The sequence below is a fragment of the Eurypyga helias genome, unplaced genomic scaffold (assembly GCF_000690775.1).
Source record: "Eurypyga helias isolate BGI_N326 unplaced genomic scaffold, ASM69077v1 scaffold8310, whole genome shotgun sequence".
NCBI lineage: Eukaryota > Metazoa > Chordata > Aves > Eurypygiformes > Eurypygidae > Eurypyga > Eurypyga helias.
In genome coordinates this window covers 60,935-75,114 of record NW_010223755.1, presented here as the reverse complement: position 1 = coordinate 75,114, position 14,180 = coordinate 60,935, and the positions used below count along the sequence as shown (strand labels likewise).

General features: G+C 50.9%; 1 protein-coding gene across 1 annotated transcript in view; it reads left to right on the top strand.

The window, feature by feature from the left end:
* The window catches only part of MGAT5B (mannosyl (alpha-1,6-)-glycoprotein beta-1,6-N-acetyl-glucosaminyltransferase, isozyme B), a 31,764-nt gene that overhangs the window by 10,588 nt on the left and 6,996 nt on the right, over positions 1-14,180 (top strand). Inside the window, exons 7-12 of the mRNA XM_010151417.1 lie at positions 4,038-4,169; positions 5,092-5,225; positions 5,942-6,072; positions 8,808-8,963; positions 9,666-9,812; positions 11,398-11,514. Coding sequence (XP_010149719.1) covers positions 4,038-4,169; positions 5,092-5,225; positions 5,942-6,072; positions 8,808-8,963; positions 9,666-9,812; positions 11,398-11,514 — 817 coding nt within the window. The remainder of the gene's footprint in view (positions 1-4,037; positions 4,170-5,091; positions 5,226-5,941; positions 6,073-8,807; positions 8,964-9,665; positions 9,813-11,397; positions 11,515-14,180) is intronic.

Sequence of the window (14,180 nt, the reverse complement as noted above, 5' to 3'; positions counted from 1 at the left end):
GCAGGAATGAGCCACCCTGCCAGGGTGAGGAGCAGCAAATAGGGATTTCTTCTACCTTTGAGGGCTTAATTTTGTAGGAGAGGAAGGTCCATAAATTAGCAGGAATTACTGAGCTGTTAAATTGCCCTCCTTCATGAAATATGTTTATTTTGTAGCCAAATGATGACTCGTTCACTGGCTTCTTTGCCATTGCAGAAAACTCTGCTTTGTGACATAAAGATTATCATAACCCTTTTAATCACTGAGTAATTTATATAGGTGAGAGGAGGTTACGCCTGATGTGCAGGGAGGGATGATCCTGCCTGCGGGGGCCCAGAGCCCCTCTGGGCTGGCGAGGTCCGAGAGGATGGAAGTTGCAGCACGCCAGGAGATGGTCCAACCGGGAGCCACCTGCATCAAACACAGCTTCCCACAGGATTGTTGACTCCCCATATCTGGAGGCCTTCAATCTCCTTATATACAAAGCATCCAGCAGTCTTCACACCTCCTGGCTTTTCTTTACAGCCTCTAGCAGAGGGGATCTCCCGGCGAAGCCCTGCCCAGACCCGCTCAGGTGCGCAGCCCGATCTCGGCAATAGCTGTCTTCTGGGGACATGCTGCAGAGGATTTCCACCGGTGCTGCGTCCTGCCATGGCGTGAAATCGGGAACCTTGGAAATAATAAATTAATTGCTGAATCTCAACCCCCAGATGTCACACGAGACTGGCAGTGGGCCAAAGGAACTCTGGTCCAGATGTGCATTGCAAAAGCAAAACCGTTGCAGGTGGCTTAAAAAGCGTACTGTAATTGTTTGAAAAAACTCACTTTTGAGGTCATCGTGTCCCTTCTAGCAGGAGGAAGAGCTGGGAGCAGAGGCCAGGCACTGGGACATTCATCTTGTGGGCTCCAGTCTGCACTTTAAATTGCTCATGATGGGCTTGTCGCAGACCCCTGGGAGTTGCTCGGGCTTGGTTCTGGCACCTTTGATCCCTGGGTGCTGGGCTTGCTGGGCTCTTGTAGACAGGGAGAAGCCAAGGGAGCAGCCTTCCTCCCTTTCCCCTGCTGCAGTCCGCCTTGCTGGTGGCAGCAGATGCCAGCAGAGGAGTTGCAAATGAATGTAGTGTAAGATATTGGCCCAACCTGCCAGCAAATGCCCACAAGATCCATTTAGTGCTGGACTTTTCAGTCCAAGGAATGATAATGTGGAAGGAAATGTTGGGTTAATCTGAAAATAGGTCAATGTGTTGTAAAGATAACCCTGTAGTCATCTGATTTCAGAAAGCCTGCACCGTGCTTGGGAAGGGATTGCATCCCTTGGTTGATTAAAGTACCTATAAGGAGAAAATAGGAGGACAAGAAGCTGCTGGAGATTGATTCTGGAGTAGGCACAGCTGGTGGAGGCAGCTGGCGGAGAGGCAAGCTCTGCGCTTGCATCCGCTTGGACTGAAGCCACTTTGGCTGCTCCCTCCCAAAGCGAAGCGGGGGCTGAGCCGACGCACTGCTCACGGATGTCGGGATGGGACAAGCCACCGAGTCACCTGCCAGGGCTCTGGAGCTGCTGAGCCCAGGCACGTGATGGTGGCCTTGGCTGGTCTGGGAGGGAAGGTTTCCCCGGGAGCTGGGATCAAGTGGTTTTCAAAAACAAATCTCTTGGCTGCGCTGGATGAGAAGAAGGTATTTGCGCTCATCAATTTTATTTGCGTAATTTCAAGCCCCATTAATAGTACATGGCATGGGGAAAAATTAGGGAAATTTCACTCCAGCCATGAGTGAAACTGGGTTTAGTAGAAAATTAGTTGACTTAACTGGCAAATGATGAAAGCTTGAAGAAAGAATGTTTAAATAAGGAGGAATTAAAAAAGAAAAAAAAAAATCCCCCCACCTCAGAGATGCAGCCTGTATTTGCATGATGGGAATATTAAAATCAAGGGTTATAAAGTATTTAGGAAGGATGAGGGGGGCAAATGAGAGAGAGGCTCTGCTTCAAAGCCACTGGTCCTGCTTTTAAATCTATTCCTGCCTCCCAGGCTTGGTACTGGGAGTGTAAATGAACATGGCAAGTCCCGAGCACCCGGGGAGGGGACGTGTGGCAGATTGCAGTGTCAAGATGGGGCCAGGAGAGCCAAACCTGCTCTACCTAACCAGTGGAAAGTTTTTTAGAGGCTTCAGTATGATACACACTAATTGCTGTCTCCCACAGCCCCTTGTCAAGCTTGGTTAGGTCTTTTTAAAATTAGGGGTGATTTTTGTAACGCAGCAGATTACGTGATGCCTACCAGCGAGAGGATGGGGTGTGCTGGAAGGGAAGCATTACGATTTGGGGATTTTCAGTTAAATACAAGGTTTATGGATTAGATTTAGTTAAAATTCAGGGGTCGTTTAAGGGGCATCCGGAGGAGCAGAGCATGAGGTGCTGCCTGCCTTGGGGGGATCAGCAGAGGCACACTGTCTTGTCCTCTGGCAGCAAAGTAATCGTAGCTGTTGAATACACCTTCCTGATGGCTGGGAAAAAGCAGTACCTGTGCTAGCTAATGCGATACTTAACATTGCATCTCTACAAAATCCTGGGGTTTTTACTGGCTTAAAAATTCCCCTTCTGCTTCTTGACCTTTTACTCCTAAGCAAAGGGAAAATACTTACAGGGGTGGCTGGGATAAATTCCCATCTCCAAATAGGTGCTAGGAGTAAGTGAAGAGCCCAGAAGAAAACAAAGACAGACATGTTGGCAGGCAGGAGCTAAGGGTGAGATTTCACAGTGCATGAGCTCAGACTTGCAAAATGAAACATAAATTCCGCAGCCGTGTGAGAAGGACAGAAAGAAACGGGGTGACTGCGTGGTGGGAGTGGGGCAGAGCCGGGGGAGACCAAATAAGCTCGATGTTTTGGTTTTCCATGAGGATGCTGCTGTTGCTCATTGGGTGTGAGCGGGGTTATGAGGGTGAAGATGAGGAATTACTGTCTTTAGGAGGAAAAAAATGCAAGAGCATTGAAAATGAGGAGTGGATCATTTGTATTTCTGAGCAAATTGGCATCAGGAATCACAAGTACACATAGCAAGGATTTTTGAGAAACCTGCTGAAGCTGGAAGGTGTCAGAGTTTTTTTTTTTTTTTCTGAGAAGGAGGAAATGTGGTCTAGACGAGCAGATGGGCTGTCAGGCTGACATCAGTGGTACACTTAACGGAACAGCTTTGGAGAGGGATTCATCAGTTCACAGAGGTAATTGAAAATGGAAGGAGACATGCCACAGGTTTACCAGCCTTCTATCATTCCAGATTAATGACATATCCCCCTGGCAGCAAGGTAACTGATGATCTTGATAAAGATATTGCAGTTGATCTAGTTTATGTGGATTTTCATAATGCATTTTATCTGCTGGAGGAGGCTGAGTTTGGCTGTTGTAAGGAACTGGCTGAAAACCCACTGAGAGAGACCCAAGCTCCGTCTGCCATGGCTTTATCGAACTATTTCATAAATGGGACAAAAAGTGAGAAGTATTAATGAAATGTGCGCAAGATCCAAGGACAGGCAGTGCCACCAGAGTTGAGGAGAAGCTAGTGGGCATCTGTAAGGACTAGAGTAAGAGAAATGGTGCGTGGTGTGTGCTGGGAGGGATATGGGGCTGGGAACTCAGACTTAAGCTGAGATGGGAGCCTTGCAGGCAGGGAGGGGGGATAGGTGTGGCTTTACCAGTCGGTCACTGATGTGATTGCAATGAAAGCCGTGAAATCTGGTGTCTTCAACAAGAGAGGTCCAGGGGAGTGTGTATGTTGAATGAGATGCTGGTGAGACCTGGCTGGGAATGCTGTGCAAAAGCCTCATCCTCCGCGCAGGAAGAGCAGAAACTAGGCTGGAGCAGGTGCAAAGATGCGGAGAGACTAGGACTCCCCAGAACCTCTGATTTTTGCCCAGGAAATACAGACTTGGGAGAGGAGAGCCATCTGCCTCTCCTCCATCAGCTGGGGAGCTGGTTGCTGGTTCCTGTTAAACACCCGGGAGGGAAACGAGTGTGTTGCAGGGCTTTTGTGGGGCTGATCAGTGCCTCCTGCTTCTCCCCAGTCACTTAGGTGTGCCTCCAGGACGGGGGAACTGCCCCTTGACCAACCCTTTGCCTTTCGACCTGATTTACACTGACTACCACGGTCTCCAACAGATGAAGCAGCACATGGGGCTGTCCTTTAAGAAATACAGGTAAGCAAAGCCCCTCCCTTCTTTTCATCTATTTCATTAATTAGCAAGCAGAGGCTAATGCTAATGACCTTGAAGGATAGCCCCCATGTCCAAGGAGTTGGACCCTTTGATTGCAACTTTGATTTTTGCCTGGCTCTGCCGGTTGGTGCCCCAATGTGTCCCATGCCGCCGTGGTACAGGGAGGTCTGCTTGCTCTGGGCCCTCGTGTTTAAGATAAAACTTCATTAGAAAAGACTGAATTGGGAAAAAAAGCCCTGTATGTGCCTGCGGTGCATGTGTGTGCTTCCAAGCACCATACCTGAGCCTGCTTACAGGGGAGGCCATGCCATAGCGGGAAGTGCGAGCCTTTTATGTTTGCAAGAAGCCCCATCCTTGGTTTCTTCGGCATCAAGACAAATGTCATCATCCCCTGGTACATCACCAGCCAGGAAAATATGCGATTTAATTTAGTGCTGATAGTCCTGCTATTTATTTTGTTTTCTCTCATCTCTTCCAGTACCCTACACAATTTTATTAGAGAGAAAAAATGACAAGCAGTGTTATTGCTCATGTTATTAATGCATTTGCTCTCATATTCAGCTTGTTTTGCTCTTCCCTTGCTTGATGCTCCCATTCTCTCCTCCGTCTTGTGCTCGTAATGCCTGCCTCAGCATTCCCGGGATATTGGGAAAAGCATTAACAAGTCTTCAGGAGCTGCATCATTCTTGCAACTGTGAGGGAGATGAAAGCCCTGCAAGGGGAAATTGTTCTTTACAGGAGGGGGAGCAGTGGGTTAGGGAGGGCTGCCTGGGATGTTCCTGCACCCTCTGCTTGGGGAGCAGACAAGGGATGAGCTGCTTGGGGACACCAGATGTCCCTGGCAGCAGGACTTGCTTGAAGGGAGGTCCTTGAAGTATGACTGTGGTCCCGTCTCCCCTCTCAGATGTCGCGTCCGGGTCATCGACACCTTTGGGACAGAGCCGGCGTACAACCACGAGGAGTACGCCACGCTGCGAGGCTACCGCACCAACTGGGGCTACTGGAATCTGCAGCCCGCCCAGTTCATGACCATGTTCCGTAAGTGGGGGCTGGGGTCACAGCGGGGCAGTTTCAGTGGCGCACAGGCACAGCAGAAGTGGGTCTCACCTCCTTCTGGAGGTGGTGCATGGGCAGTGCTGTCCTCCCTCGCTCTGCTTCTGCTTCCCCCTGCCTGCTTGCTGCCTGCAAGGAGCTCCTGAATCTGCTTGGCCATCTCTTGGGCCATAGACGTGCTCTGGGGAGAGAGACCTGTCTCCTTCCTCCCTGATGGGTTGCTGGCTCCAGCACAGTCAGGGCCAAACGCAGGGCACAGCCAGGAGCTTCCAGCTCCCAGGAGGAGAAACGCGGGGTGGTTTCGGTTGCAAAGCCTGGATGTATTTCAGCTGGGGTTCTAAAGGTGAGAGGTAGCTCAGTGATTTGGATTTGCCTTTAGCAAAGGAGATGTGCTTGTCTGGAAGGAGCTCGGTGACCTGTTGGGCACCGGGTGCCTCAGACGTTGCTTTGTTCTGGCTGGATAAAGCCTGTTTGGCAGCCTTAAAAATGCCTTATTTTTTAAATAGTCACTTGACCGAGTTTCAAAGACTTTGTTTTATGAGCTGCTTGGATGGGGATTCATGCTGGTTTTCCTCCCAAGCTCCAGCTTGGAACCGGGCTCATCTCAGCCCCTGTGCTGTGGTGGGGCTGCGTCCTCAACCCTGATGAGGTCCCAGAAAACATCTGTCCAGCCACGTGTCTTCTCCCTTTGGTGTCCACAGCTCACACCCCCGACAACTCCTTCATGGGCTTTGTGTCGGAGGAGCTCAACAAGACCGAGAGGCAGTTCATCAAGTCCAACAAAGTGAGCAGCATGGCGGTGGTGTACGGGAAGGAGGCCAGCATCTGGAAGGTGGGTGTCCTCGGCACTGCGGGAAGCCGCAGTCATAGGCAGAGCTGTGAGTTAGCAGCAGCCTCTGGCTCTTGCTCCAAGCTTTTGAGACAAAGATCTCGATGTGTTTGTAGAGGAGCATCCTTGTCCTGTTCATAGATGGGAAGCTGGAGCTGCTGCAGTGACGTGACATGCCCAGTACCTCCGAGCAAACCAGGTGGAGGCTGGTGAGACCCTGTCCTCTGCTCTTTGCCTTAGACAGTGCTTCCTCCCAGCAGGCTGCTTGGACTGACGATTTCCTATCAGCTATTTTATGTAATTAATTATGATGATTGCCTTTAGGTGATTTCCTGTGTTATGAATGGTGATGGTTTGTCTTTGCTTTCAAGTACCCCGTGCAAAGGGGTTGTGCTGCTCCCCTGCCTGCCTGTGCCTGTGTTGCCCAGAGAAGAGCGATGGGCAGTGGCACAGGGGCTCTTGCTCCCTCCTCAGTGATGGCCGGTGCTGGTCCTTGCTGGGACCCTGCACGCAGCCATGTTTTGTGCATCCTGGCTGAGGCCACCTCTAGGCCAGCAGTTGTGGGATAAAACCCTTCACTGCCTTCCCCCAGCCTCAAACTGCTCTGCCAGTGAGCAAAAAGACAAACAATATCCCCAGCTCTCCAAAACATCGCTCCTGCATCTCCTATAGTGGCCAGGGGACGTGTGTACTCCCCTCTCTCTTACCCGGTATTAGCCAGCTGCTTTTCCTTCCAGGGCTGGAGAACCAGGGAGCTAATTGTCACTCTCTCTTGATTTATTTCTATTTTTTTCCCTTTGTGCACCGCCTGGGGCTGTTCCAGTTGCAGGTACTGTACTGCACCAGCCACTGCTGGGCTCTATCTCTGCGCGTCTTCTCGTGAGAAGTCGGAGTTGGCTTTGCCTCGTGGTGGGCTCGGTCCTCCCAAGCTGCTGAGATCGATGCGAGTTGATGGCACCAGAAGCTGTATCCCCTCCCCATTCCCACCTTCCCTCATTTAGCAGCTCTGCCCTTGCAGGGATGCCTGTGGTGGGCCAGGATCCAGCCATGCCATGCCATCTCCTCCTGTTCAGGAGTGTTTTTGGCTTTTCCAGCACCCCCCTTCTCACCTGAGAGCAAACCCTGCCAGCATCTACATAGCTCAGGGGCTCCCCAAAAACCCACTGGAACCCACTAAACCTCATTTTAGAGGAACTGTAATATTTTGTCTTATTTTTCTACCATTTCCTTGCCCTTTCTTATCCAGAAGTTTAATTTGAGCTTAGTTAGGTTAATTTGGGAAGGCACTAAATCAAGTTAAAACCTCAGAATGGACATTTTCTCTACCCTTATGCTCCTTTTAGCCAGAATTCACAAACATCAGTTTCTCCAAAACTACATATTTGGGGTAAATTATTACTGAGTGAAGGGGCTGGGGCTGATTCTTGCTGGTGGCTGTATCTCAAGACCAGGCTGCCTGAGCATTGATTTGCATCTTGTGCCACCCCATGTAATAAAATATAAAAGGGGGAAGGAGAGCTTTTCCTTATTTTGAGTGATTTTTAAGGTCTAGGACAAAAAAGAGCACCTCCATCTTCTGGAGCTGGGTGCTTATTTACAATCCTTGGACCAAGTGCCACTTTCAGAGCAGGATCTTTTGGACATTTAGAAACATTTCATTAAACCTACCTTCCCATTATTTCTTGTTTTCTACCTCTCTGAACTTCCTGCCTCCAGCTGGCAACAGGAGGCAAAGTTTTAATAAGCTGGGAAAGGTGGTTTGCATCAGGCTGCTGCCCGTATTCCACAGGTTGAAGCAGCTCATGGTGGTCAGACAGAATGGTGGAGGGGGTCTCCCATGCCAGCCTCCCCCACTGGGCAGGAGGCTTTGGGGATTGATCCCCCTGCCCCCAGTGATGCTCATCTCTCAAAGCCCTTTGTATTAGGGAATTGAATGGTGCTGGCTTGGGTGTTAGTGGTGCTGTGGCCGGGATTTCACCCAGCAGCCTCATCCCACCTAAAGCACTTGTTTTTAGCCTTAGATAAGTCCAGAGGTACGTGGCTGAGAGCAGAAATACAGTGTTCAGAGAGGCTTTATGGCAACATAAGGAGTTTTCTCAAATTCCCCATTTATACCTTTTTATTCCCTCCCGCTCTCTGCTCTTTTGGGGCCCATTGCAGCACTGGAACAAGCTGAAAATGCAGCATCGAATGGATAGTCCCTGTGTGGTTTTTCCAAGCAAACAAAAAATCTGCAGTAGACCAATTGTTAAAATGGAAAGCTGCTTTGGAGAGCAAAAGGAGGAAAGCCTCCAAAAGAAGAAAACTGATGACCCCCTTGATTTTTCCAGGTAGTAAAACAGGATTAAAGCTGAGTGAGAAAATCCTGGGGACTTGTTACTTGGAATTAGCAAGCTCAGGTCTTCACAAACTTCCCCCTGAATCTCCTGAAACCTTTATTTTAGCAGCTCCAGAGTGGAAGTTGCCCAAGGAGGTGGCAGGGAAGGCAGGGGCTCGAGGTGCCAATGTTCAGGATGCTGGATCCCACAGCAGACCAGACTCACTGGGAGCCTGGGATGGTCCAGGATATGTGTCCGAGGGCTGCGGAGGGTGGGGTGTGGGTTTCACGCTGCTGCAGGTTGGGCTGAAGCATCACAGGTGCTCTGGGGTAGAGGTTTGAGATTTAAATCTCCCCCTATAACCGTGGTGGTGTCAGCCCTTTCTTCTGGTGTGTTTTACACCCCTGCCTTCCTCCCCAGGGCAAGGAGAAGTTCCTGGCCATCCTCAACAAGTACATGGAGATCCACGGCACAGTTTATTACGAGACACAGCGGCCACCCGAGGTCCCAGCATTCGTGAAGAACCATGGGTTGCTGCCGCAGAACGAGTTTCAGCAGCTGCTGAGGAAGGCGAAGGTGGGCGAGAGACGGCCGTGTGTCGTCTGTGGGACTCCCCTCACTGTCCCCCATTAACCAGCCAGCAGCGAGGACTCAGTTGCCTTGGGAAATAAAACCTAATTGAAGGAGAGGGTTGGGGGAGAGGCTTGCAGGCGCTATCAGCAGGGCTAATAAGCTGGGAGCCAAGCAGGACACATCATTCCAAATCAGGTTGTGTCTGCTGAGTTTCTCCTTGCGGATTGTCCACAGACGGAGCACAGAGTTTCCTGCTAATTCATTTATTGCTAACTGGGGTGGGTTTTTTTTTTTCCTCCCCACATTTGTTATGAAAATAAGCGTGATTCTCGGAGCGAGCATGGCACAGGCACATCCCAGTCACCTTCAGCCAGTGTCTGGGGGAAATGCAGTTGGTTCTCTAGCCCAAATGGCTTTGGCAAACCAGTGTTTCTCCATACAGGGACATTACAATGGTCGTAACCACCATGAGGGATCTTGCAGCTCTTGAACACCCTGTTGCTTAGCACAAGTGGGCTGTGGGCCATGGAGCAGGGGGAGTTTTTAGCACGTTTAAGCTGTGGAGTGTTGATCCTCAGGGAGCTGCCTTAGAGGCTTGGTGTGCAGGACCAGAGCAGCAGAGAGCGATGCTGGCAGGTTATTTGGGAGCCTTCCCTATGGGGCTGGCCATGTTTGCTCACCAGCACATGGGTTTCTCCCTTGCAGCTCTTCATTGGCTTTGGGTTCCCCTACGAGGGTCCTGCCCCGCTGGAGGCGATCGCCAATGGCTGCGTTTTCCTGCAGGCGCGGTTCAACCCCCCGCACAGCTCCCTCAACCACGAGTTCTTCCGCGGGAAGCCGACGTCGAGAGAGGCGAGTCTGGCAGGAGGCAAGCGGATGGGCTGGGTGGACCCACCCCCTTTACTCTGGGGTTTGGGCCAGCCTGGGCAAGAGCAGTTACTAAACTGAGATGTGGGGTTTTTTGGTGCGATTTCCTCCAAATGCAGAAGTGCAGATACCTGCAGTTGGGGTTCCCTCTCCCATCCTTGCATCGTCTTCATCCACAGCACTTGGATGCGAGGGGCCCTGCGGTGGGTTTGGGGTTGCAAAGGAGAAGGTGATGCAGGAGACTTCTGCAGGCCACAAACCCCAGCTCGTTCCCCATCAGTACACTTCCACACACAGTCCCTACCCTGCTCCCAGACTGGGGTGATGCTCCCCTGCTCATCCTTTTACACACCCAGAGGGATGTCGGGACCTCTGTGGTGTTGCAGGGGTAGGAAATCCCTCCCAGGCTTGTCTGCCACTGGGAATTAAATGTAAGTGAAGCAGGAACTCTTTAAAAGTTAAAGGGTTGAGAAAATTGTCCTTTTTATTATTAATAAAGTGGATAATGCAGTGCAATGCTCACTCTAGCTGAGAATGGCTTTGCTGGGAGCTGACCTGCTTCAGCCTTGCCACAGACTGACTCAGTGGTGTCCGTTGTGGATTTGGGGGGTAGTGCTGTCCTGCACCTCTGTGTCTGTCCGATGCACCCCCACTGATTAACTGCCCACATTAGCCCCCATCCTGGGTGGGTGCTGGGTTGTGCTTCAGCCCAGAGCTGGGAGGGCTGAGTGAGCGTTATGAAATGCCCCAGGGTGTTTATACGCCAGAGGGGAAGGAGATGATCAGTCTGTGAGCAAAAAATGGGAAAGGACAACAAGATGGAGAAAAAAATTGGGAGCATGCACTGCTCTCCTCCTCCAGCAGGCAGGTTTTCAGGCCCCTCCGCAACACTTTGCAGTGCCCCCGAAACGCCTTCTCTGCTCAGCATCCGCTCTCTTCCCGAGAGGAGATCAAGGCTCTGCCTGCCTTGCAGCAGCATGGGGCTGAAAAGGCAGCTCAGGGTCTGAAACAAAAGAATCAGGTCCCCCCAAAATTGCCTGGTGAGAGGTGGGTCACTGTGGGGTATCAGCACATGGGGCTGCCTGTGGCACCGGGGCGATGTAGCTTCCAGCATCGTTTCTCCCAGCGCCAGACTTCCCTGGCCTTTAGTGGGGATGGATTTTCATTCTGCCTTGTTTGTGGAGCTGGCAAACCCAAGAGACATAGTGCTTTCCCAGAGATTTGCTGTTTTGGTCTATTTTTGCCATTCCAGGCCCACAAATGGTTCAGGTCAAAGATTTTACCTGTGTGAGAGAGAGAGGGATATTCAGTGCTGTGGAGGTGATTTCAGTGTTGATGGGAATAGGGCATCTCAACCCAGCAGGAATTCTAGACCATCAGCCTGGTGTCGGGGAGCAGCTGGGTTCAAAGGAATCCACCTTTTTCCAGCACATGTCTATGTGCAATGGTTTAAAAGCCAACGCGTCTGTGCCTGAGCCTGCTGCTCCTCTCTGCCGTCACGGCTGTCAGCAGTAGACAGCAGCCATTCTGGCAGGGATTGCAAAACCCAGCTCACGCTGCTGTTTTTTAGGTGTCCTCCCAACACCCATATGCTGAAGACTTCATTGGAAAGCCGCATGTGTGGACTGTCAACTACAATAACTCTGAGGAGTTTGAAGCTGCTATCAAAACCATCATGAGGACCCAGGTACGGCTCGGAGGACGTGGCAAGGCAATTTACCCGCTGCTGGGTTTGCAGGGACTGGCAGCGACAGTGGTTGCTGGTGCCTGGCTCTGCCTTTTGAGCGTTAATTGCTTTTCCTTCCTTGTTTTCCCTTGGAAACTATTTGCACGTGCAGAGCACAAATCCTCCTCTCCCGCAGCTCTGGGAGGACTCGTGCTCTTGCCTTGCGTTGGTACTGAGCATCGTAGGTGTTTGCTCAGGACAGTGCCATGCCCTTGAGGGATCCCCTGGGAATCCTGTGGGCAGCGCTGGAGCACAGGGAAGCCGAGATAAGGGAGATGAGGTTTGGGACCAGGAGGTTGAAGTCGCTGGAGGTGTGCGGCAGTGCTGTGACCTGGTATGAAGCCGTGGTAAACCCAGACAGCATCTCCCTGCAAGTACCCTAAGGGCTACTGACGTCTGTGCCTGCCATTCCCCCATTTCACTGTTCATCCTAATTGCTTGGATTGAGCAAATCGATGGGAATAGCTCCAGGAATTGCCCCTGTGAAGGATGAAGGGATGTAAGGAAGGTGGGGGGGATGCAGGGAACCCCCAGGCAGGCAGCTTTCCTGCTGCGCCCGACCTGGAAACGCTCTCTCATGAATATTTACCTCCTGCCCTGTGGCAGGAGCCTTTCAAGTTGTCCAAATTATTAAAGTCAATTTTCCTGGAGGGGAGAAAAGTGCTGATCTCTGTTTTGCTTGCAATTTGCTTCGCTCGGGATGAGCCGTCCCCGCGTGAGGACAGTGATGCGCTGTGAAACCGGGGCTGCGTGTCGGGCTGCGAGGGTCTGAGGTTCACAGCGCAGGGTGGGATTTGGGGGGGGTAGGGGTGGTGCTAGCCAGAGACATGTCATCCTTGCTTTGCCCTGCGTTAGCAGCTGCAGAGGTGGGTGTCTGTGACAGTCTGGGGACTTGATTCAGTCGACGTGTCTGTGGCATCTGCCCGAGTCTCGCACCTTACCCTGGTGATTGCCACAGCTCTCCGCCTTATGCTGCTATCTGTGAGTTTGCAAACACGCAACAAACCTGACTTACAGAACCAGTTGTTGTTTTGCACATTCATTCCCGTATCTCCATTAAAATTAAATTAAAAATAAATAGTTCCCTGCTGCTGTGCTGCCAGGCCAGCTGTCACCGCTTGACCCTCCACCATCTGGGCTGGGGCAACGTCCCCGGAGCGAAGGCAGTGCCGGGGGCAGGCAGCCGGGAGCTGCCGGTCTCTGTTTCAGGAGAGAGGAGAACATTTTCCCTTTTTTCAGAAAAGAGAAAGAAAATAGTGAAGCCTGGTGTTGCCATCATATTAAAAGAATTTTAAAATTCTCGGAGAATTAAAGGTGTGGAAAAGGGCTCTGCTGGGCTCCTGATCAGATTGTTGCGCTGCAGTGTCAATTGGATGGGCACCGGGTCATGTAGATGCTTCATGATGACCTCTGGATAAAAATGAAAGGAGAAAAAAGGATTTTAAGGAAGGATCTGGCAGTGTCACGAGCACCAAGCGTGATGAGGCGGTGTGGCACCCGACACTCACCTGGAGAGTGGCACTGCCCTGCTGCTTCTGTCTCCGCTCTTCTCGGTGCCGTCACAACGCGTCCTCTCTCCCTCCCTTAATTAACATTTTTTCCAGTTGCTAAACAGCTGATGGAGGGCAGGGAAAGCAGAGCTGGAGTAAGAGTGTCTGCAATGCCAGCACAGCATGCAGGCGGGCAGCCATGGCCAGGCATCCTGGGATGGCTGCTCTGTTTTCCATCCCAGCATGACACCATGTATAGTCATAAATTCTCTCTCCTGTGGGACTGCGAGGCAACTAAAGCCATCTCTCAAAAGCCTGGTCTTGGAGGGGTCTGGCTGCACCCATCTCTGCAGGACCAGGGACCTGCATGTCGAGATTTCCCCACATGAATCATCCCATCCGCTATAATTACCCTCGAATGCCAGGAGGTTGAAGACCTAAATTTGAGTCATAGAATCACAGAATGGTTTGGGTTGGAAGGGACCTTAAACCACTAGACCAGGTTGCTCCAAGCCTCATCCAGCCTGGCCTTGGACACTTCCAGGGATGGGGCATCCACAGCTTCTCTGGGCAACCTGTGCCAGTGCCTCACCACCCTCTGCGGGAAGAACTTCTTCCTGATATCCAATCTAAACCTCCCCACTTTCAATTTAAACCCGTTACCCCTTGTCCTGTCACTACAGGCCCTTGTAAAAAGTCCCCCCCAGCTTCCTTGTAGGCCCCAATGAAATAAATGAAAACGAATAAAAATAAATATGAAATATTAATAAAACCAAGCGCTGCCGTCCCACTGGCACTGAAAACACACAGTCGCTCTGGAGAGGTCATTCCTTCCCACCAAGAAGAGCACTGGGTTAATCCCACAACTCACCTCTCTGCGTTTCTTTAGAGATGATTTATAAATCCTCCTGCAGCAGACCAGAAGTGAGTGTGAATAACTTTACAGCAGCTTTTTTTTCCCCTCTCACCACTCCCCTCCTTTTTTTTTTTTTTCTTTTAAATAGAAAAGCCTGCTTTATTAGAAATGCTGTCAAGGCAATTAAGCCTGAAAATTGACCTACCTTACAGGTTTAAAAGCCTTATTATGGGCTTTGGCTTTAGCAATCCCTTGATATCCTGTCTTTAAAATACTGTTTG